The 23256-nt window shown below is 37.6% G+C and overlaps 1 protein-coding gene across 1 annotated transcript in view; it reads right to left on the bottom strand.

The window, feature by feature from the left end:
* HEATR5A (HEAT repeat containing 5A) overlaps positions 1 to 22104 on the bottom strand; it is a 116378-nt gene extending 94274 nt beyond the window's left edge. Inside the window, exons 1-6 of the mRNA XM_024551343.4 lie at positions 21622 to 22104; positions 7010 to 7193; positions 5308 to 5519; positions 4364 to 4472; positions 1933 to 2082; positions 1118 to 1292 (exon numbers count right to left, since the gene is read on the bottom strand). Of these exons, the coding sequence (XP_024407111.2) occupies positions 1118 to 1292; positions 1933 to 2082; positions 4364 to 4472; positions 5308 to 5519; positions 7010 to 7135 (772 nt within the window). The 5' untranslated portion in view covers positions 7136 to 7193; positions 21622 to 22104. The remainder of the gene's footprint in view (positions 1 to 1117; positions 1293 to 1932; positions 2083 to 4363; positions 4473 to 5307; positions 5520 to 7009; positions 7194 to 21621) is intronic.
* Positions 22105 to 23256: the final 1152 nt, after the last annotated feature.

The following is a 23256-nucleotide window of genomic DNA, read 5'->3' as shown; positions in this document are numbered from 1 at the left end:
TTTACTAAGAAAATCATTTCAATTCTGTACTATGTAATCTTTGCACATTGTGGATGAATGTACAAATAACCACTGGATGTTTTCCAAATTCGTAAGTGTTATGTTGCTATTGGTCCCCTACTTAAAAAAAGACATCTAGATCACTTTTTATGTGTACAAAAATGACACAATTATAACACAAGCAAGAACTCACATATGAATTTCTGAAAGATTAGGGCAAAGGTTTTTAGTGTGGGTGAAGCTAAATCTTCACTTTGCTTAGTCTGATTACAAAATTGCTGGTGTTAGTTTAGTGCTAACTAAAGGAGAATATACGTTTAAATACCATTCACATTTATTATGCAATTGTGCGTTTTTGTTTTATTGTAACTGTGTGCTAGTGTTAATGACACACTAATGTGCATGTTACCTTTTCAAGAAGGCTTGATTACACATGTCTTCTAATTTCGAATTACTAGGTAGCTCAAGACTAAACCTCTTAAATGACCTGAACGATTTTTTTTTTGATTTGAGGATTTTTTTTTTTTTTTGCTTCTTTCTCTTCCCAATCTACCTTTCCACCTTACCTTCCACCCCACCATAAACTAGAAATTATTATTTCTAAAATCATAAAAGAAAAATTTCTTACTATAAATTTTAAACTTGTGGGTCTCAACTGAAGAGTGAGAGGACTGTTAGTGTTCTCAGGTAATTCTTACATCTGTTATTTGGAATTATTTACATCATTGCTCCCTTTATAAACTTACTAATGGCCTTTTCTTTTACTGTCTATAATCTGATGCATGCTATTTAAAAAAAAATCCTCACGATTTAGATCGTCCATCTGTTGGATAACACTTCATAATTTACTTAAAAAAAAAGACTGTAATATAGAGGAAGACAGTGGCTGAATGAAGTACATTTCTTCAGGAGTTCTTTTTTCCCCCCTCAAATTTTTACTTGATTGTTTAAAAATGAAATCTAGGACCTAGAGCAATGTTATAGGCTGTAATTAATTTATGAGATAGTTTGCTTCTTTTAAAAAGTAATTAAATGGATAGCAGTAATACTACATGTGTTTGTTTAAGTCAACTGAAAAGAAAATGAAGACATTCTGAAAATAATTAAATGAATTTACCTTTTCCTGGATGTTTAGAAATTATAGCGTTAGCCAACACCGTCCCTAATAGCTTTGAAACTGAAATTCGCACATCATAATTGGAACCTTCAAAGGACTTAAAACATAGTGTGGCCACACTGTCCAGGTCTGTACTCCACATAAAGCTGGCCTCATTTTGAAGTTCAAGGAGACACTGGTCAAGTGGAAAAACAAATTAATGAAAAACAAAACATAAATGTCAGCTTCAGATCTATTTAAGTTGTAGAAACTATCAAGATCTAACAAAAATAATACACAAATCCAAAGTTTCTAAATGATGAGTGCAGAGATAACAAATGAATACTTATTCAAAGTCCTAAAAGCAATGTGTCCACATAGTGTGGGAGGAGGAGGCTGTAAAAAATGTCTTTAGAAACAGACTGAAAGCTATAAGCAATTATGAGACTAATTCCAACACAACTTTACTATACTATCTAAGCAACTATGTTAATAAGGCATGATAGAAACAAAAATAAATCACTTTCAAACAAATAAACCTGACATGTAAATTTTAACTGACAGACTTATACAGAGGAAACCTGACGGAGTAGAAGGAATACCGAGTCTGATCATTCGAACTCACTACCCTCAATAATGTGCTGCTAACTACCTGATGAACCTTGGGAAATTCGTGTAACTCTCTGGGTCTCAATTTCCTCACGTGAAAGTGAAATAGTTGATTACCAAGGTTGCAGCCTAAGAAGACGGGGATGTTACTAGTGTTTCACAGGAATAAACTGATTTAATTTTCTTTATAGTAATTTTTAGAAATTATGCTTATTAGACCATTTCACCTTTGCAGCAGCACAACGAACTGCCATGGACCTATCTGTCAAGCAGGATCTAGCAGCTTTATAAACATCCCTGTGGCAAGGTGCAGCAGCAGCTCCAAGTCCTTTCAATATATTTTGCAGACTCAACATAATCTCGTAGCGACCTTGAGACTACCAAAGAGAAAAGAAAAAATGTAAATAGGAAAATAAAATACTGTGAAGAATAGCATTACACATTGAAATTTATCTCATAAATGAGAGAAATACTCAAGATTTTTGTGCTTACTAACAAACCTATTCTGACATCAAGAAACATTAATAGTTGCTATTTTATAAAGTATTTACTATCTGAAAAGTGTTACATGTATATATTACATTTCAACACAACACAAATTTCATAGTGCTGATGGGAAGATTAAATGAAATTATATGGAAAAGTGTCTAGCACAAAGCTTGTGTGTTGTTAAATAGCCAATATATGATTGCTAAAAATGAGGTAATATGGTTAGAATACAGCGTCTGACAACTACTAGCTACATGACCTTGAACAAATCTATTTCTTTATCTGTTAAACGGACGTATTAGTACCTACCTCTCAGCTTGTTTTGAGGCTCAAAAGAGTTACTACAAGTAAAGTGCTTAGCACAGAGCCTGAAATTCAGTAGACATTTTATCATTTATTGGTCCGAGTAGTTTAACTCAGAGGTTAAGTCAGGGCTTTAGATTTAAACAGACCTGGGTTTGAGTCTTGGCTCTGACTCTTACATCTGTGACTTTGAGATGCTCTTACTTATTTCTTTATTTATAAAATGAGATTAGGATGAACTGCATAGAGCCAAAGTGAGAAGTAAATAAGCCCCTGTGGGGAAGACATTGACCACAGAGCCTGGCACATAATAAATACTCAAGAAGTAGTATCTGCTTGGATTACTGATGTTTGATAAAATGCCCCAAATGATTTCAACATCCCAGGAAGCTAAATCCACTGAAAATAAGTAAAGTTGGAGGAAGACAAAAGTCAACATTAAGTAACATTTTCATAGTAATGTTGTTAATTTATCTTTGTTCAAAGGAACACAATGGTGACTAATTATAGTTGGACATAACAAAACGGGTCCTAAAGGGAAACTTCTGAACTTTCTTATCAACAACACAAGTAATACCAAGTGTTGGAGAGGTTGTGAAAAACGGGGAACCATCATTCACTGCTGCTGGGAATGCAGACTGGTAGAGCCACTATAAAAAAGTCTGGCAGTTCCTCAAGAAATTAAATGGAGTTACCATATGACCCAGGAGTCTCTCTCATGGGTATCTATTTGAAAAACTCAAAAACATGCATTCGCTAAGATATATGCACCCCTCTGTTCACTGCAGCATTATTCACGGTGGCCAAGGCATGGAGACAACCAAAGTATCCTTTGATAGATGACTGTATAAAGACAATGTGGTACATATATACAATGAAATACTACTCAGCCATAAGAAAAGATGAAATACTGCCATTTGTGACATGGATGGACCTTAAGATTATAATTCTAAGTGAAATAAGTCAGTCAGAAAAAGCGAAGAACCATATGATTTCACTCATATGTAGAATATAAAACTGAAACTCATGGACACAGACAGCAGTGTGGTGGTAACCAGAGGGAAGGGGGGGGCGGCTAATACATGTGACGGAAGATGGTTGGACTTCAGGTGGTAGGCACACAGTGCAATCACAGGTCTTCTATCAGAGAAATGTACACTTGAAGCCTGTATGATCCTATTCACCAATGTCACCACAATAAAAAATTTGTTTTTAATTTCAGTATATAAACATACAAATGCTTTCATTTCAGAGTGATTGGCAAAGAGACAGTTGGCAAGAGATCATGGTACCGTGGAAATCAAATGAAGAGACAGCTACAATAACAAAGGCTGGCCCACAGTGGTAAACGACGCCGACAAGTCAATGAGACTAAGGCTGAGAGTACACGCTCCCTTGTAACTCAAAGGCCATGCAGACCCTGGTCATATACCCTCCACACTCTTTCTCACCCTGACTATATTCCTTACCCCCTCCTGATAATGATATACTACTAGTCAGGTATACAGTAATTACTAACTATGTATCCAGGTCCCTGATGACAAGCACTTGCTCTGGCACAAGCAGTATCAGGTGGAAAAGTGACAGAAGCAGAGGGAACAGAGATGGGTCTACCAAAGAAGTACCTTAGTTTTGCCCATTTGGATTTGTCTGAATATATGAAATTTTATTACTGCATTACTGCTTTTCTAATAAAGCAATATACAAAGCGCATATATTTCACCTAGAAATGTTTCATTTATGGATATATTTCTATATATACTTATATATGCTTGTCGTAGGTAAAGTTCTTTTATTGGCTCAAGAAACCGTAAAACCTATAGAATACTATCTTTTCATTTTTTGGTGAAACTTGTAGTTACTTACCTCTGCACTCTTCATAGCTTTAAGAACATTCCCCACTGTATCAGTAAAGGTGCTACCCAGCATTCTACCCAACTTCTTGTGTAAGGAACCCAAACATACCACAGCAGCACTGAAACAACATTTAAATTAGAAATTAGTCATCTATTAAAAGAACAAAAAAAACTTAGAAATGTATGGGGGACTACTCAATTTTACTTTTAAAGGATGAAATTTCCTGGAATCTACTCCACTGTTAAATTATAAGGCACAACACCAGGTGACTATCTAATAATTATACTTTCAGTAACAGAAATTTTAAAAAGATGTATCTTCAATTAATCTAAAGTTCAGCCCAAGGATTCCATTCCCTCAAATTTTTACATATTAGATAATTAAAGATTTTCCTAAAGGTAAAAGAGATACAAGAAATAACTTTCTCAAATCTGAAAATTTTATCAGAAAATACACTGTTATAAGCTAAAAATTAAATCAAGAAAAATTTCTATGAAGTTACTACTGTGGAATTATACATGGCTAATCAACTTCCCTAAAAAACACAGGCGATAAAGTGAATCCTATGCAGAAAGAAACTAAGCTGTTCTTTTTAGGATCTTAGAAGAGTATTTTTCTATGATATTTACTATTAATTTTCACTACTAAAACTAATAAATAATAAAAGAAGACCCAAAATGTGAAGAATTTAAAATATCTTTTTCTTAAACACTCAACTGCTAAAATTTTAGTGAAAATTTTAGAAATTTCCATTTCTAAATCTAGACTTCAAATATGTCTAAAATACTTAATAAATATTTTAAAAGAACTCTTTCTCAGGCAATAGGAACATGTTAGATGTTTTTTAAATGTTAGATTTAAAACTGAGTAAAACAATTTGTACTCAGTTTATAAAAATGATACCATAAGGAAGCACTACTTTGTTTTATGTTCAGTTTTAGTATTTAACTTACAGTTTAGTGGGAAGGTAACTTGGAGAATCATCTTTGCTACGAATAAGATCATTACATTTATCGATTGTCTCATAGACAGAGAATGTGTCTCCAATACTATAAAGAATGCCTAGATTCTTAGCAAGGAGTTTGCGGGTAGGAGGCCCTGGGGAGCTGTTGAACAAAGACAGGAGCTGTTCGACAAGAGTCTTCTGTGTCTCCTTTACATCACTCTAGAAAGGAAGGTAACAAAAAGACAATTCAAAGTCAACTTAATTACATGTAATCCTCTATTTTTTTCATATTTTAAAGAACTAACTAAAAGGCTCTAGGACAATATAAAATTATTTTGATTGAAAATTACAAATAAATTGGTGGCATGGTCAAGACATCACACTAATGGTAGTTTGTTGCCCTGCTGCTATCTCCATAAAACAAATTCTGGACCACAATTTACTGGAGTCCCTGTGAACAGACACAAGGGTCTATTTCTTCTGTATATTTGTTCTTATGTGTGAAAGGTAGACCAAATCTGTATTTCAACAAGAGCTTCATAGTTATTAAGTATCCACCCCATATATATCTGTATTATAAGCAGCAACCTATAACCTATCACCAGAGCTGACCTTGCAATAGTTATTTGTTTACTCAGATCTTTTTCTATGTTCAGTGCATTTTTTTTTGCAAGCTTATGCATATAAATGCCAATAATGTTACTCCATTTTACTTCTCTGCTCTCTGAAAAAGAAATACAGAATATCATTACAGTGGTAATGGTATTTAGGTGCTCATCAAGACTTAAACTTCCACAGTGAAGTATCTATTAACTTAGTGTATGGATTTTTGTCTTTTGTTAAATTATAAACATCTCCATAAGTAGTGCCTTTGCACCATTTTTGCATTACAAATGGTATTGTTATTTTGTAGGAGAATATCTTTATTTTTAGATGTATGCAAAATTATTTAGAAGTACCACTACACATGGCTCAGTAAATCAATAGATGAATCAAATATGGCAAAATATTAACTGCTGAATGTAGATGAAAGGTATAAGTGATGTTTTCTTGTTTTGTACCCATTTCTTTTTTTTTTTTAATATTTTTACTTGTTTATTTTTAGAGCGGGGAAGGGAGGGAGAAAGAGAGGAAGAGACACATCAATGTGTGGTTGCCTCTCTAGAACCCCATACTAGGTACCTGGCCCACAACCCAGGCATATGCCCTGACTGGGAATTGAACCAGTGACCCTTTGGTTCACAGGCCAGCACTTAATCCATTGAGCCACACCAGCCAGGGCTGTACCCATTTCTTAAGCTTTTAAAAGGGAGTATGTTTACTCAAAGACTCTCCCATTAAAGAGTCCACACCTTTCTTTGAGGTTAAACTCCTACAACATTATTTAGCACTATATTGCTGGGCATCATGCATATGGAGATACATAAGGTGCAGAACATAATGAAAATAACATCTATTACAATGTAATCGATAGTTATGTTTTGATATATTTTTGAGTAAGATAAAAATATTGACTAATTTTTCCTGCTTTTTTGAACAGAATAAACTTCCTACAATATTGCATTATAAAGTCTTAATAAGGTCTAGCATTTGAAGCTAATTTAGGTTATTCTGGACAGAACTAGAAAGGCAAACCAAAGGAACTAAACGTTATTGGCACTTAAAGAAAACAAAGAAATAAACAAGAACACTTCTGTAATTTTACCTACCCTGCTGGTTGCTAGCAATAGTTTCTCCAAATATCTCAACCAATCAAAAATAAACTCTGCCTTCTGAACTTCACCTAGTTGATTGTATGCTTCTTCATTCAGCAGTAAACTATGAGCTAATTCCATTCCTCGCAGAAAATTCTAACTGGTCACAATTGTTCTCATTAAACATCAGTCAACATACCTAAGGAAAAAAATCCATAATAGAGGAAAATAACATTTTTAAATGATAGTGAAAAGGAAGGCAACCACAATATTGGAAATCTTGTACAGAAGAGCACAAAGCATAACTAAATGCAGTCATCTTTCATAACAGCTCTAGGGTTAAATGTGGTAAATCCCAATACTAAACTCTCACTTACTAGTACAATGATAAAAAACACATCTTTGCATTCTGTTGTGTTTAGAGAGGAGACAGGCAAAATAGAGTGCCATTATTGACATTCATATGCAAAAACTTGCTAAAGAGACATTCCATTAAAATTCTGAAAATTTTAAGGTTAGACTATTCAAATGTTAGATTTTTCAGTTTTCATTCTAGTATAAAAATGGGTCATGGGTGCATAATTAACAAATGACCAAATATGTAGACCTCCTGCTAAAATTCTACAGTAAAGCTTGACATCTCCCTGGGGTTTTGCCTAGGTACATATTCTGTCATTTACCTGGAGATCCAAATTGGAAGCAGAAGGTATTACGCCCATTAGCATCTGTTCCCCCAACCTAGTAAAGACATTACTGCAGCTTAAGGCTAGCAGCTTTAGGAGGGTCCCATCTCTGCCAGTATAATCTCCTTATCTCTGTGAGCCTTGTTGTGAAAGTAAACTCATTTTAGAAGGAGCTTGGCTGGATGGTGTCCAGGGATTGTGGTAATAAAGATCATAATCTGCTCTGACCAGATCCAGTGTAGCCTTCACTTCGCTGTAGCAAATAATCAACAAAAGACAGAGGAGTTTGTGTTTTGTTTTTAAAATCATGAGCATCTCCTAAACATACCTAGTGCCTTTCCAGAACACATACAACATAAGCGTGTGTATACACACACATAGAGCTACATACCAAATTATAAGATGACACTGTGATTACGGAACTTTTTTATTTTTAGAACGTGCAGTCTCAAGTACGTATCAGTAAAGTAGCATGATGTCTGAAATCCATTTTCAGATGGTTAAATAAATCAATTCATCAGCCAGAAAAGGTGGCAAAATGTTAACAGTTGAATGTATAGTGGGTATGTGAGTCATCATTCTATTATTCTTTAATTTTTCTGTATTTAAAAGACCTCAATAAGTCTGAAAAAATTATTGAATAAAAGAAATTAAAGACAACACAAGCTGGCTTTAAAAAATGAATCAGAATTTACTGGTCATCATCATCATAATAATCATTTTTAGGTCATCATGATTATTAAATAACTGAAAAGAGCCTCTTTTAAAGACAGTAGTCACAACCAGTAATCTATTAGCCAAATCTGGCCTGCAACTTATTAGGAAAAAAATTAGTTACTAACATTTAAATATGGGATTTTACATAACCATCTAGGTCTATGTCCCCATACAGCAACGAATGGCTGACTGTAAAGGGAAGCAGGGACTCTCCAACATGCCACAGCTGCCACCTGGCCTGCCTTACTCACTTACATTACTTTCCAACTTCCATGGGTGTTTAAGTTTTAGACTCCTATCCTTTCTCTTACGTGCATCCTCTGACTTGGGCCAACAGTCTAGATTCTGACCACGATGCTGCCCCTGCGGCCAAAAGACAGTGTTTCCCCATCCGCCAACTGTCTTCTCAGGCCTGTGTGCTGCTTCACCCACCCGGGTCAGCCCCTCTCCATCAGTGCTGCCCACCTGCCCAATACCACCTGTGACCTGGCACTGACAGCCCTCAAAAATATCACACTAGGTTATTTCAGATACGTCAGTTTTAAGGAACAAGAACAATATAAAAAATAGTGTTAACAAAATCACTTTACCAGACAACATGAATTATAGCTGCTTGTTTAAAAAAAACCCTCCCTTCCTTTCTTAAATTATCAAAATAAACTGGTGAAGATATACACAATTAAGGATAAAGTTAATAGATGCTAGAGAAGTAATTTCTGGAAGAAACCTAATATACAGAAAATGAAAAACAAGTTTGCATTCAATATCTATGATTGTGTGAGGAAAAAAAAATAGCCTCAGTATCATAGAGAAAACTTCTTGTAACCACCAAGCAAGTCAAAATCCTATCTTAAGAACCAAATTACCCTTTGGAGGTCATTAGGATTGCTGAAGAATCATTTTTTTCCTTCGGTAGCAGCAATACTGTGGTGTAAAATGATCTATCAAAAAGCAAAATCACAAACACAATGCAACAATAAATAATTCAGTAAAAAGCTAGATATCATAAGCAGGGCATAACGTATCTTCAATGCCCTTGATACATTTCTCATGCATCACTAAAAGAAGTAGACAATTCATACTAGTAAACTTGTCTCTAAACACACAAATCTAAAGTGCACTTGTGATTTCCACACCTGCGCTGTCGATGAGACAGGTAGGGACATGTTGCAAGTAACAAATGTTCCTGCTCTTCTCTGGAGTTTCACTTTAGGAAGATGAGTAAAATGTAGTCTGTCTATTACTGTACATTTTAATATGACCACAACCTTGTGTCTATATAAACACCTAGAGGATGCTTATTTTTCTAATTTTTTACTTATTTCCCATTTTCGTGTATCTGCTGAGACTGCAAGGTGATCAGCTGCCCTGACTGGTGTGGCTCAGTGGGTGGGCATCGTCCTGCAAACCGAGGGGTCTCCAGTTCAATTCCAGGTCAGGGCCCGTCCTGGGTTGTGTGCTAAGACCCGTGCTGCAGCCGTGTGAGAGGCCGCCGACTGATGTTTCTCTCCCTTTCTCCCTCCCTTCCTCCCTCTCTAAAAATAAATGAACAGAATATTTAAAAAAGGCGATTAGTTTATTAAAAGTAAACATATATAGCAATATATTTTTCAAAGGGATTATGCTACTTGGAAAAATGATTTCATCAATCTGCTGCTCGCACTGTAATGCCAGCCTTCATTTTTGGCAGAAGCAAGTATTTATCGACCATTTATTACAATCTAGGCACTATACTACATGCTTTATATTTCCTTGAATAATATGAAAAGCTGTCTATGAGGCAGCTATTTTTATTAGCCCTACTTTAAGGTGAGGAAACTGAGGCACTGAGAAGCTAAGATGATGCCAGTCCTGACAGAAAGTGTTAACATAATTTTCTCTATCTTGGGTTTATAGATCTATTTTAGTAGAAATGGGAACATACATTGAAATCTGTGGCCGGGGGTTGGGGGGGCAAGTCTCCCTAATCTTTTTGGTCATTTTAGTTTCTTAAAATGATTTATCATATCATTTTGGGAAGGGAAAAGAGGCAAATCACAAATAATCAAACAGAACATCACACACAAAATAAGATAGGTATGTTGAATTGGTTTGTTAGTTTTTTTCTTTGCAGAGAAAAAAAAGACCAATTTACAAAATGAACAAGCCTCTAGGCAGTGAATGGAACTAACTGTAACATGTATCAAATGCCCAAGGTTCTGAAATGTGTCTCAATATCAGTTAGTTGGGTTTTTTGTCTTGCACTTCTCTGAAAGACTTCACAACGGCTTCAACTCAGTCTCCAGGCTTTAGCTTTGTGTTTTGTTCAAAAAGCATAAAATATGTCCAAAAAACCCTCTCAAGAATCTCCGAAACTTCAGGAAACATATATAAATCTTCAAATCCAAGCCCTTCAAAAAACAAACAAAACCCCAGAAATTAGTTTTAATCTATAAAAAAGATGGATCACTTTCTCCTGACCTAAGATTCCCTTTGACCTGTGTGATTCAGGCTTTGCAAAATTAAAAGTTACAAAATAGGAACCCACAAGTTACACAGAGTAGCATGCTCAAGATCTTGTCTAAAGAGGGCTGCTCTGGTCGAAAGAAAATGAGGTCTTTTTGTTACTGTACTTGAAATATCCCTGCGCATACTAAAGTTGCCAACATAACCACCATACTTCACCAGTTTTAAGGTACAATTTAAGCAAATTGTTTATAATTTTAAAATTCTTTAATACAGTTTTATCTTGACGGTTTTTAAAGTTAGTATTTTTTCCATCTTTGAATATGAAATAACTAGCTTTTTTTCTTTCTACAATAAACTTGCTGTTTTAAAATTCAGCTAAAAAAAATCATTTCCTTTAGGAAGCCTTTCATGATCAATTCCACTATATCTTGTACTGTCTCCTCTTGGTATAGCACTTTTTCCATCATTATATTTATGATTCTTAAAATAATGTTTGCCTTCTCTAGCCATCACCCATCACTTAGCCTATGAGATTCTCCTGGTTTTTTCCCAAATCATGATTCAACAATCTCAACAATCATAGTAGTAGCATTGTGGGTAATTCTCCTTTTATAGTCTCTAAGTTTTTGGTAATTTAAACTTTTAAAGTAAAATTCTTAAAAACCAATAAACTAAATTTCTGTTAGATTCCTAACTTTTAAATTCACAGTACCACTTGTCAGCAGCACCTTGGTAACATCACGAATGGGGAGGACAGATGTATAGCCTGCTGCAGTTCATGGCCACGCCTTTCACTCCCCAACTGAATCCCAAACCACAAACAATAATGGCAGCTATTATTCACAGAGCCAGCAACTTTTTAAAAAACTTGTATCATCTTTAAGCATCACAAGAAAGAAAGTAAGGAAGATGTCAATCGGTCCCTACTTTGTGGATGGAGGACCAATTAAGATGTCAGTAAATAATAGAGCTGAGAATGAACCCAGGTTTTCTTGGCAACAAAACTCACTCTCTTTCCTTAACTCTAAGAAGCCTTTCCACAGTGGGGAAAAACAGTGTTTCTGACATTAAGATGTAAGGGACACTTCAACTAAAAAAATACAGATGTAAGGAACAAAATGCGTGGAACAAACAGGGCACGGGGCAGAGGGTGGAAGCATTACCTTATACTTGAACTCTTCCTCTGCCTATTTCCCCTTCATCTTTCCCTAAAGTAAATCACAAAATCAGCTTTATCTCCCAACTCCTCCAAAGATAAGGGTCAAACAATTAAAGGGGAAGTGTTGAGAAAACAGCAAAGGGAACAACACAGATGAGGCAGGTAAAACGTCAAAATTACAGGAGGCTAAGCATTTCAAGATAGCACACCCATAACAATGTAGACCAGTGGTTCTACATTGAGAACCAGTGGTTCTCAACTCTAGCTGCTTTAAAACCACCAAAGTTGAGGGTAAACTAAATGAATCATAATTTCTGGAGGCTGAGGTGCTGCGATGAATGAATTTTTCATTTAATCCTCATACCACCACCATAAAAACACCTACTACCACTATTAATTTATAAATAAAAATACCTAGACTAAATAACATAGAGTAGCCCCACTACTCTCCTATCATTCACCTAAGAAATACTTATCTTGATATAATTTAGGTAAGCCCATAGCACCTGAAAGTGCTTTAGGAAATAGCAAGAAAACGACAGTAAAATTAAAAAGAAACTGGACAAGTGTAGGAGTTTTACATGTTAAGAGAGTGTCCCCATAGAGAAAGCAGTGTTTCCTAGATGGAGCCAGAGAATAAGAGTAAATGTTGTGTGTGTGTGTGTGTGTGTGTGTGTGTGTGTGTGTGTGTGTGTATGTGTAGAGGGGGAGAAAGAGGGGCAGAGATGGAGATCCAAATCCAAACACTTCGCCAAGTTAGCAGTTTTCTTTCCTACAGAGGGTCCCAAACACGCGATACGGCAATGTGCACTACGCACTTCCAGGAGAGCATCTATCTGGAGCACTTGATACCTCTCAATATGTTGCAACTACAGACCTCTCCTCCACTTCCATCTCTCTCTTTTATTTCGCCTGCTGGGAATCTTGTGAAATTGGTGGTCTAGGAACAATTTTTGAAATGCTAATCATTAAAGACTACTGTAAGTAAAAAAAAAGAAATTTTTAATTACTTTTTGTTTTTACTATGATAAGATTTTTATTAGAAGTAGAATATGGAGCAAGTCAACATCAAAAGTCTACTTAAAAGTGGCCATTTCTGACTTAATATTTTGGAACCAATTATCTAAAATTCAGAATTCTGATGGACAAATTCTGAAAACATATAATCTTCCAAAATTGAATCAAGAAGAAGCAGAAAGACTGAATAGACCGATAAAGCTACTGAAATTGAAGCAGTAATCAAAAAACTTCCAGCACACAAAAGCCCTGGACCAGATGTCTTCTTAGGCAAATTTTACCAAACATTTAGGAAAGCGCTAACTCCTATCCTTCTCAAACTATTCAAAAAAATTCAAGAAGAGGGAAGCCTCCCAAACTCTTTTTACAAGGCAAGCATTATCTGAACTCTGAAACCAGGAAAAGACACAACAAAGAAAGGAAATTACAGGCCAATATTGCTGATGAACATAGATGCTAAAATCCTGAACAGAATATTGGAAAAGTACATCCAGCAATACATTGAAAAGATCATACACCATGATCAAGTGGGATTCACCCCAGGGATGCAAGGATGGTACAATATTCGCAAATCAATAAACATAATACATCACATAAATGAAAGCAAAGACAAAAACCACATGATCATGTCAACAGACATTGAAAAAGCATTTGATAAGGTACAGCACCCATTTATGATAAAAACACTCAGCAAAGTGGGAGTAGAGGGAGCATTGCTCAAAAGGCCACATATGAGAGACCTACAGCCAACATTATACTCAACAGGCAAAAAGTAAAAGCTTTCCCCCTAAGATCAGGAAAAAGACAAGGGTGTTCACTTTCACCACTTTTATTAAACATAGTATTAGAAGTTCAGTCACAGTAGTCAGACAAGAAAAAAGAAATAAAAGGCATCCGAATTGGAATAGAAGTAAAACTGTCACTCTTTACAGATGACACGATAGTGTACACAGAAAGCCCTATAGACTCCACCAAAAAACTACTTGACCTAATAAGTGAATCTGGCAAAGCAGCAGGATACAAAGTCAGTATTCGGGAATTGAAGGCATTTTTGTATACCAACAATGAAATATGAGAAACAGAAACTAGGAAAAAAATCCCATTTGCTATAGCAACAAGAAAAATAAAGTACCTAGGAATAAACTTGACCAAGGAGGTAAAAGACCTGTACTCAGAAAACCACAGAACACTGAGGAAAGAAATTAAGGAAGACACAAATAAATGGAAGCATGTACCGTGTTCATGGATGGGAAGAATTAACATCATTAAAATGTCCATACTACCCAAAGCAATCTATAGATTCAACACAATCCCTATTAAAATACCAATGACATATTTCACAGATATAGAATATTTCAAAAATTTATATGGAACCATAAACAACTCCAAATAGCTTAGGCAATTTTGAGAAAGAAGAACAAAGTAGGAGGGATCACAATACCTGATCAAACAGGTATTACAAGGCCACTGTAATCAGAAGCGAAAGCTTGAGTCTGGCGCCTTAGACCACTCAACCATCCTGACAAGCTCTCAAGGCCACTGTAATCAAATCAGTCTGGTACTGGCATAAGAACAGACACACAGATCAATGGAACAGAACAGAGAGCCCAGAAATAAACCTATGTCTCTATGGTCAATTAATATTTGACAAAGGGGGCAGAAGCATAAAATGGAGTAAAAAATAGCCTCTTCAATAAATGGTTTTGGGAGATCTGAGACAGGTATGTGCAAAGAATTGAAAGTAGACCACCAACTTACACCATACACCAGACTAAACTCAAAAAGGATAAAAGACTTAAATATAAGTCATGACACCATAAAAGTCCTAGAGGAAAACATAGTCAGTAAAATTTCAGATATCCCATACAGCAATATATTCACCAATATATCTCCTAGGGCAAGGGACATAAAGGAAAGAAAAAACAAATGCGACTATATCAGATTAAAAAGCTTCTCCAAGGTGTTCTAAAGAAAACACCATCAAAATGAAGAGAGAACCCACTGTATGGAGAACATATTTGCCAATGATACATCGAATAAGAGTTTGATCTCCAAAATATATAAAAACTCATACAACTCAACAGAGGAAGACACACATCCAATTAAAAAATGGGCAAAGGACCTAAGTAGACACTTCTCCAAGGAGAACATACAGAGGGCCCAGAGACATATGAAAATATGCAACATCACTAGTAATCAGAGATGCAAATTAAAACCACAATGAAATTATCACCTCACACCTGCCAAAATGGCTGTCATTAATAAATCAACAAACAAGTGCTGGTGAGGTTGTGGAAAAAAGGGAACCCTAATACACTGTTGGTGGGGATGCAGACTGGGGCAGCCACTGTGGAAAACAGCATGGAATTTCCTTCAATAACTAAAAGTGAAACTGTTTTTTGATCCAGTGATCCCACAGCTGGCATTGTACCTTAAGAACCCTAAAACACGAAAGGAACCTCTGCACCCTTACGTTCGCAGCAGCATTATTTACAATAGCCAAGTGCTGGAAACAGCCCAAGTGCCCACGAGTGAGTGGATCAAAAAACTGTGATACATTTACACAATGGAATATTACACAGTAGAAAGAAAGAACTCCTACCCTTTGCAACAGCATGGATGGAACAGGAGAGTATTATGCTAAGTGAAATAAGCCAGGAGGCAAAAGACCTAGAAGTGGAACCTAACGAACAAAAGAGGCAAAATAGTACCAGAGGCATGGAAACAAGGAACAGACTGAGAGTGACTGTAGGGGAGGGGGATAACAGGGGAAAGAAGGGGAAGGAACTAGTCAAGGAACATGTAGAAAGGACTCATGGACATGGACAACAGGTGGGGACTGACTGTGGGAGCAGGGAGTGGAGATGGTGGGGTAGGGAAGAACAATGAGTGGAGGAAATTGGGATAACTGTAACAGAACAACAATAAAAAAACAAAAGCAGGGACGATTGTAATAGCATAAATAGCAAAATAAATAAATAAATGTCAGATTTCTAAATATAAGCAGATAGAACTTCTTATAGTTATGCTGGAATATGAATAAAAAAAGATAGTTTTAATTAATCTAATACTTTTAAGATTTATCAGTTTACATGTAAAAATTTGTGTTATTCATACTTTTGTTTCAAATCACATCCTTTCCAAGCAAAATATATTTTAAAAATATATACATATATATATCACCATACATTTTAAAATTTGACTTTTGGAATTCTGAATACAAATTCCCATAAAATCAACTTAATCTGCACTGACTGTTGTGCCTCAGTGGGTTGGGCGTCATCCTGCAAGGTGAAAGGTCACCAGTTTGATTCCAGTCCAGGCACATGCCTGGGTTGTGGGCCAGTCCCTGGAGAGGCAACTGATTGATGTTTCTCTCATACACTGATATATCTGTTCCTCTCTTTCTCCCCGCTTTGCTTTTCTCCAAGAATAAAAAAAAAATCTTTCAAAAAATCAACTTAATTCATGTTTCTTAGGTTATATACAAAACTAACTTGTAACATGCCCCAAGCATAGCACTAATACCTTATTTTAATATGACAAAAACATATTGTGTCTGTCTCAAGATGCTAAGAATATTTCCTGCAAACTTGGTAGGAATGGGAAGTATAATACTTCTCACCACTGCGTAACACAAACCAGCAGGAACGGCGGAAACAGCTCTAAGAACAGATGGGTAGCACATCCTACAGCACAGAGAATTAGGATGGAACAGGAAACAAACAGGAGTTACGAAAATTTGTAAGCTGCCCTCCTCTACTGCTTTTCCCAAGTACTGCAGATTACTGTTAGGGATGAGAAAAATGGCAGAAGTGGATTCACTGAAGGAGATTCCCAATAGGGCCCCCAACAGAAGTCTAACCACGTGTGGCAATCCTCCTTCCAGATTACAAAAGTAAAAACCGTGAAGGGTAAAAGGAAGTGACGGAAGTGGGAGGGAGAACTGAACACTACGAACCAACCAAGGCAGCAACAGGAAAAGGAACTAACTTTTTTGAGGATTTACTTACCAGAATCTTTTAAGTCACTACCTCATTTAATCCTCACAACACTGAAATTTAGATATTATTATCCTCACCTTACAGTTGAGGATGAGTAAGAAATTTGTCCAACGTCAAGATGTTATTGAAGTGGAATAAGGAAGACCCACATCTGACTAGTTTCATTGTCCATGTTCCTTCAAAGAGAGCCGATACTTCATACAGCCTCTTCATAGTTACTAATCGCTGATTTACTGAGGTATTGCCATTCCTGAAGCACCTAATCCTTCCAACCTTGTTGTTCTTTACTTCACTCTCCTCTTAAGATCTCATACTTTGGGGCTTTCTCTTAAAGTGTGAGGTCTTCTAGAGATATCAGCCTCAGTATTTGGCTACTCTTGGCAGTTTTTATCACTCTTCATTCCACAAATCAACCCTTTCATCTCCCCCTGGAAAGAGAGATTTCATTCTGAATACTCAGGAGTTCCAGAAGGCAGATTTTAAGATAAGAGAAACTCTACTCTTTTTTTTATCTTCCTCATTTATCTGAAAGTCCCCCTCTAAGCAATCTCTTTACTTGGCATACTCAAGAATCTAGTAACCCAAACAAGACTTTTTCAAAACAATATACAGCAACTAATTGTTTTCAAAGATCATAAACTTTACTGACATAAGTGCCTTGATCCCTCAAAGCCTGTTCATTCTTAGTTTAGACATGACTAACAATCCAGTTATCTGGAGTCTAGCTAGGTGATGTAGAGCACCATATTAAAAGTGAAGGAGCACTCATTGAGAGCAAGCAGCTCTCAGTGATGAAAGTGACTATACATATTTTAAAAATCAGGGCAATGTGGACTACTTAGTATCAATACAAGAGCAACGTACAAAAAATGCCATTATTCCCTTGGCTCAGCAGAGGCCAGGAATCCTTGCTCAATTTTTCAAAATACCTCCATCCCTGTACTGGCTCCTTGTGCCATTTGCCACATAGGATTTTTACAACAGCCATTAGACACTGCCTGCTTTAGAATCCCCCCTTCTAACTGGTCACGGTTCTTGTGCACTGCTCAGCATTCGCAGATTCACCCTTAATCTGCACTGTGGTCTGACATTTTGGCTTTCCTCAAGGTCCTCATTTCTAGTTCACAACATACCCTGTGGAATACCTAACCTAGAATTTAGCTACATCTCTGACCTTCCTGGATTCTAACCTGAGGGATCTTCTTGGAAGAAGCTGCTTTTCACTCTCTGCCAGATGGGCGGCTAGGCTCTTAACTTTGCAAGCTTGGCCTGCTGGAACAACTCCATGATTACTCTGCCATTTGACTACCCCGGCCAGGGCCCACCCAGAGAATGTACCTCCATTACCTCTAACCCCCAAGTGGGTCTGAGGCAGCACACCATAATGAAACCCATCAATATTTCTGCAGCAAAAGATAAACATTCACATAAGGTGGGATCAAAACATGACTATAAATAACATCATATCATTTCAGGTCATGTTTTGCTGTCAAATGAGTTAAGAAAAAGACTTCGGAGCCCTTTGAACTCTGGAATTAAGATTAAGAGATTTTTGCCAATATATGCATGTTTTTCTTTTTTGCTTTTCATATTTCCTTCCAAAAAAAATTAAAAATAGTTTTCTGGCGTTTCAATGGGTAACTTCAATTTTCTGATAATTTTACTTACATAAAAAATGTGTTGAATAAATGAGCTATTACTTACACATACACATAAAAACAGGCATATTTCAAAATACGGAAACCACAAATGCAACAGAAGAGAATATAGACAGATGCTGCTGTATAACTGTTTTATACTGGTAATTAACCAAGAGAAGGATTATCTGGGTAATAATAAGTACAACTAAATTACTAAAAGTACACATATAAAACATTTCATTTAGTGAACTTAGAACCATACCATGGTTTTACAATTAGAAGTAGCATACAATGAATTTTAGATATTTAGAATTATCATTTCCTGTAAGTTTTCCCTCTTTTCTGTCATATAACTAGCTCTAATTTCTTAGGCAGGTGACATTAACTTGGTGCTTTAATATGGCTAAGTTATACTTCTTTCCTAGAAATAATTATCTTTTAAGATGTTACTATTAAAAACAAAAACAAAAACAAGCATGACTCAAGATACATACTCCATTTTCAGCCTGTTGGGTATCTGTTTAGAGAGTATAATTTCCCATCTGTATCTCCTGCAGATAAACATTTGATTTCATGTTCACAGTTATACTTCCGAAAATTTTCTGTCTGATTGTTTCAACTGCTATAGACCACTTAATTCATCTAAAAAAACATTTTGAGTAAAAGTAACTTACTGTTACTTGTGATAGACACCATGAATGACATGTTAAAAAGAGTTTACTAAATGAAGAAAACTTCCCACACCAGATCTAAATTAAAATGAAAAATTATAGTTAGAGAAACATATAAAAATCCTCCCCTCTCTCTAGCTTTCTAAAAGCCTAGGCATGCTGAAATTAACAGCTTTATTTTAGGTAAATGTAACAGAAAAGCTGTGCCCCTTGCATCATTACACATCTAGGGTCCGGACACAATTATGGAATCTTACAGTTCACCTGACACAATAATGAAAAGGCAAGATTAAGAATTAAAACTGAACTTAACCTTTTCTCCTACAAAAGATTTAGCGATTAAGAGTTTAGAGTTCTAGTCCAGGGTGGGCAAATTTTTTTCTGTTAAATTTTCTGTAAAAACTTAAACCAGAGAGGGTTTAGGTTTTGCGGGCCATACAGTCTATCACAAAAATAATACATAAACAGCCATAAACAATAAACGAATATGGTTGTGTTCCAGTAAAACTTTATCTACAAAAACTGGCAGCCGGCAGGATTTGAGCCACAGGCTGTCAACTGCTCACCAGTCCTCTAATCCAAAGAATTTAACACTAGAACTAGACAAGCTATTCAATAAAATGATATAAACAAATCTTTACCAATTCCTTAAGTCTCAGTTAATTCATTTCTTAAAAGAAGTAATAATAGTTTCTGCAGTCTCCTTAAAATGCAGAAGTGCTTTTCATATAGGACCATGGTTCTTTTCATGTACTGTTCAAACCCCTCAACTACACTATAGATAATTAATGAAACACAAAAGACTCAATAAAAAAAATTACAGATGTCATTGAACTGGTTAACCAGAATTTAAAATTAAAAAAACTCAGTATAGGAAGGAGCTTAAACAAATCTAGAATTTAATCTTTTACTTCATTCTTAAGATAATTAAGAAAGGATCATAAAGGTTATAAACTACCCCAACCTCCGTTTTGAAATGAAGCTGAATGAAATTTAGGTGCGCTGCTTAAAAACAAAAGTACTTACATTTTTTCCTTAAGAGAATGTATTCATATTTGTGTAATTAAACAAACATTCAAGTTACTTTGGGTTATGTGTTTTCTGTCACTTAAGTCAGATGCAATAATAAACAGAAAGGAAGAGAAACCGGTGTGAGATCCACGTAGCAGTGGAGAAGCTTGAGCTAAAACTCAGGTCTCCGGTCAGGTCAGGAGACATTTCCTGCACTGTAGCTATCCATATAAAAAATAACTGCTTTCTAAGACAAAGCCGGCCTCCGATAGTTTTTCCAACTGTTACTGTTCTGTTATAAACCCTGCCTGCTTACCCATTTTATCAAAGAAAAAAATCGATAGTGTTAAAATGTAAGACTATTAAATTGTTTTCTCAAAGACTGACTCTCCAAATGTTTAGAAAACAAAACAGGGCAGTTTTCTCCCCAACCATCCAATGCCCAGGACTAAGGACCCTTCTGCTTCTGAACCGTATTGGTGGGCCCCCTCCTTGCCCTGCCTTTAACACCTCCTCTAGGCTGTGAGTTCCGTACGGACACCTAAAAGCCACCGAACGTTTGAATAAATGAATGCACATAAAGTATCATTATGAGTATTAATGACGGAACTCAAATCATTTGACAACCATTACCTGACTTGACAACTGCGAAAATCTTAACTTGCCAGATGTATACATTACTTTGATTAGTATCATAAAGCACTTTGTAAAGTTTCTAAAGACTTTATAACCACTTGGAAAGACATGTCCTGGCCACAAGTAGGATAAGAACTGTTTCCTCAAACTAGGCAAATGCGACCCTGGCAAAGGCTTTCTTTCCTTGCGGGAAGGACTGGAAATGGTCCTCCACGCAGAAGGCACATTCACACTCCCGTGCCGCCTTCTGGGAACCCACCTCCGGGCTGCGCGGGCGTCCGGGGAACGTCGCTCGAGGCCGCGTCCCGGGCCCCGCAGGCGTCGCCCGGGCGGGTCTGGGAGCGGCGCGCCGGCGGGCAGGCTCCGACCTTTCGACCTTCCCGCAAGCCCCGGCTCCCGCCGCGGGGACGGTCCACGCCTACCTGTTGTGCTCGAGTGAAACCAGACTTTCCTGGAGGCCCAGGGGGAAGGACGGACCGCACTGGCCATGCGGGTGTCCCCGAGCCCAGGGTCCCCGGAGGGATCCGGCCCCTTAGGCCATGACACCTAATCCTCCGCCCTGTTCCCGCACCCGGAGTCCCAGCTTCCTCAACCACTTCGCTGCAGCGACCACCCCGAGGTCCCCAAGCCGCAAAACTCACGGTGCAGGCCCCGGTGCGGTGTCCCTCCCAGCCGGCAGGCAGCAAGGACACCGCCCCGCACGCCCGGAGCCGCCTCCACTCGCGGGATCCCCCACTGCTTGCCGTCGGGGAGTGCCCCACGGCTCAGCATCTGTCCCAGTCGCACTACGAAGCCGGTTACTCAGCGCAGGGACTTGCAGGTGGCGGCGACAGAAAGTCAGCGGGGCGGGAGGGGCACGCGCGGGGCGGAGCCGGAGAGCTCGGAGCTACCAGAGCCGCGGGAGCCGGCGATTGGGAGCCTGACCTGCGCCGCGCCTCGGACCGAGGCACCGCCAACCCGCCGCCGAGCCATCGAGCGTCCACTCTGGCAGGCATGACTGCTCCACCGCCGAGAGAGCGATGGGGGAGACTGTGGCCCAAGCTGAGGCCAGAGCGGGGACTTTGCAGTCCGGAGATACTGGCCACAACTATTTTTGTCTGTCTTAACACCAGCCGGGATCCTCGGAGGGCGGCAATGGGACGTCTGAAGGCCGAGACTGAAGCCTGGAAAAATTTAGGCAGGGAATGCTGTGGGTGTTGTTGACGTAAATAAAGATGTAAACTGAGGCAAGCCTTAAAAAAAAAAACCATTTCATTTGGGAATAGCAGGGAAATTGCAGTTTGGGACAAGCAAACTGTAGCAAGCTACAGGCGAGTCCGCTGAGGGTTTGTGGTAGGTTGTTTGTGGGCAGAAAATGTAAAGCAGGGAGAATTCAGTTAAAGCCAGTTAAGATATAAGAAATAGAATAGAGCCTTGAAAATTCCTGAGCAGACAAAACTAGCCCAGTCACACAAATAAAGCTCAATTCAGCCTTTTCTACTTTTCAAGGGCAACCCAACCTGAGTCCTCTCCCGTTCACGCCCCTGGCAAAACTTCCCAAGGTTGGTATGAGACAACTTCGGACAACGCCCCCATCGTCCAAAAGTGTCCAACACTATCAGTTGTCTGTAAATAAGTCATTTACAGGAAATAAGTCTCTTAGTCCTTATGTTTTGTCTTCCTGGGGGTGCATGCCTTAGATTCTCCATTTTTTTAATCCTTCGTTTCTATTTTAGATTGAGATTCTTTCACAGTGTAGATGGTGGAATGTTAGACGTGGAAATGATTCTAGAGTACCTAGTAGGCCTATCTCTTCCTTTTACAGCCTGAGTTTTGGGGGCTGGAGGTAAAGCCACTTGCTCAGGAACACACTGAGTCAGTGGTGAAATTGGGGCAAAGAGCCTCTTGGCTCCACATCAACAGCATTTTCTCAATATACTCAGTGTTTTGAATGTAATTTTTAAATTTTTATTTTAAAACAGTCTCAAGCTTACAAAAATGTTGCAAGTATAGTACAGAGAACGTTTCTTTTTCTGGAACTATTTGAGATTTAAGTTTCTGACCAGATGTCACATAGTCCCTAAACACTTGAGAGTGTGTGTGTCCTACCAATCAATACCCCCTACAACGCAACCTATAACTAGAAAAGTCAAAATATTTATGTGATATGTTTTGACAATTGTCCCAATAATGTTTTTTTGTTTGTTTGTTTGTTTTTATGGTAAAAGGACTCAATGCAGAATCAAGCACTGTATTTACTTGTCGTATAATTTCAGTTGCCTTCAATATGGAACACT

This window comes from Desmodus rotundus, chromosome 7 (genome assembly GCF_022682495.2).
Source record: "Desmodus rotundus isolate HL8 chromosome 7, HLdesRot8A.1, whole genome shotgun sequence".
Classification (NCBI taxonomy): Eukaryota; Metazoa; Chordata; class Mammalia; order Chiroptera; family Phyllostomidae; genus Desmodus; species Desmodus rotundus.
This window is presented reverse-complemented; position numbering and strand designations above follow the sequence as displayed.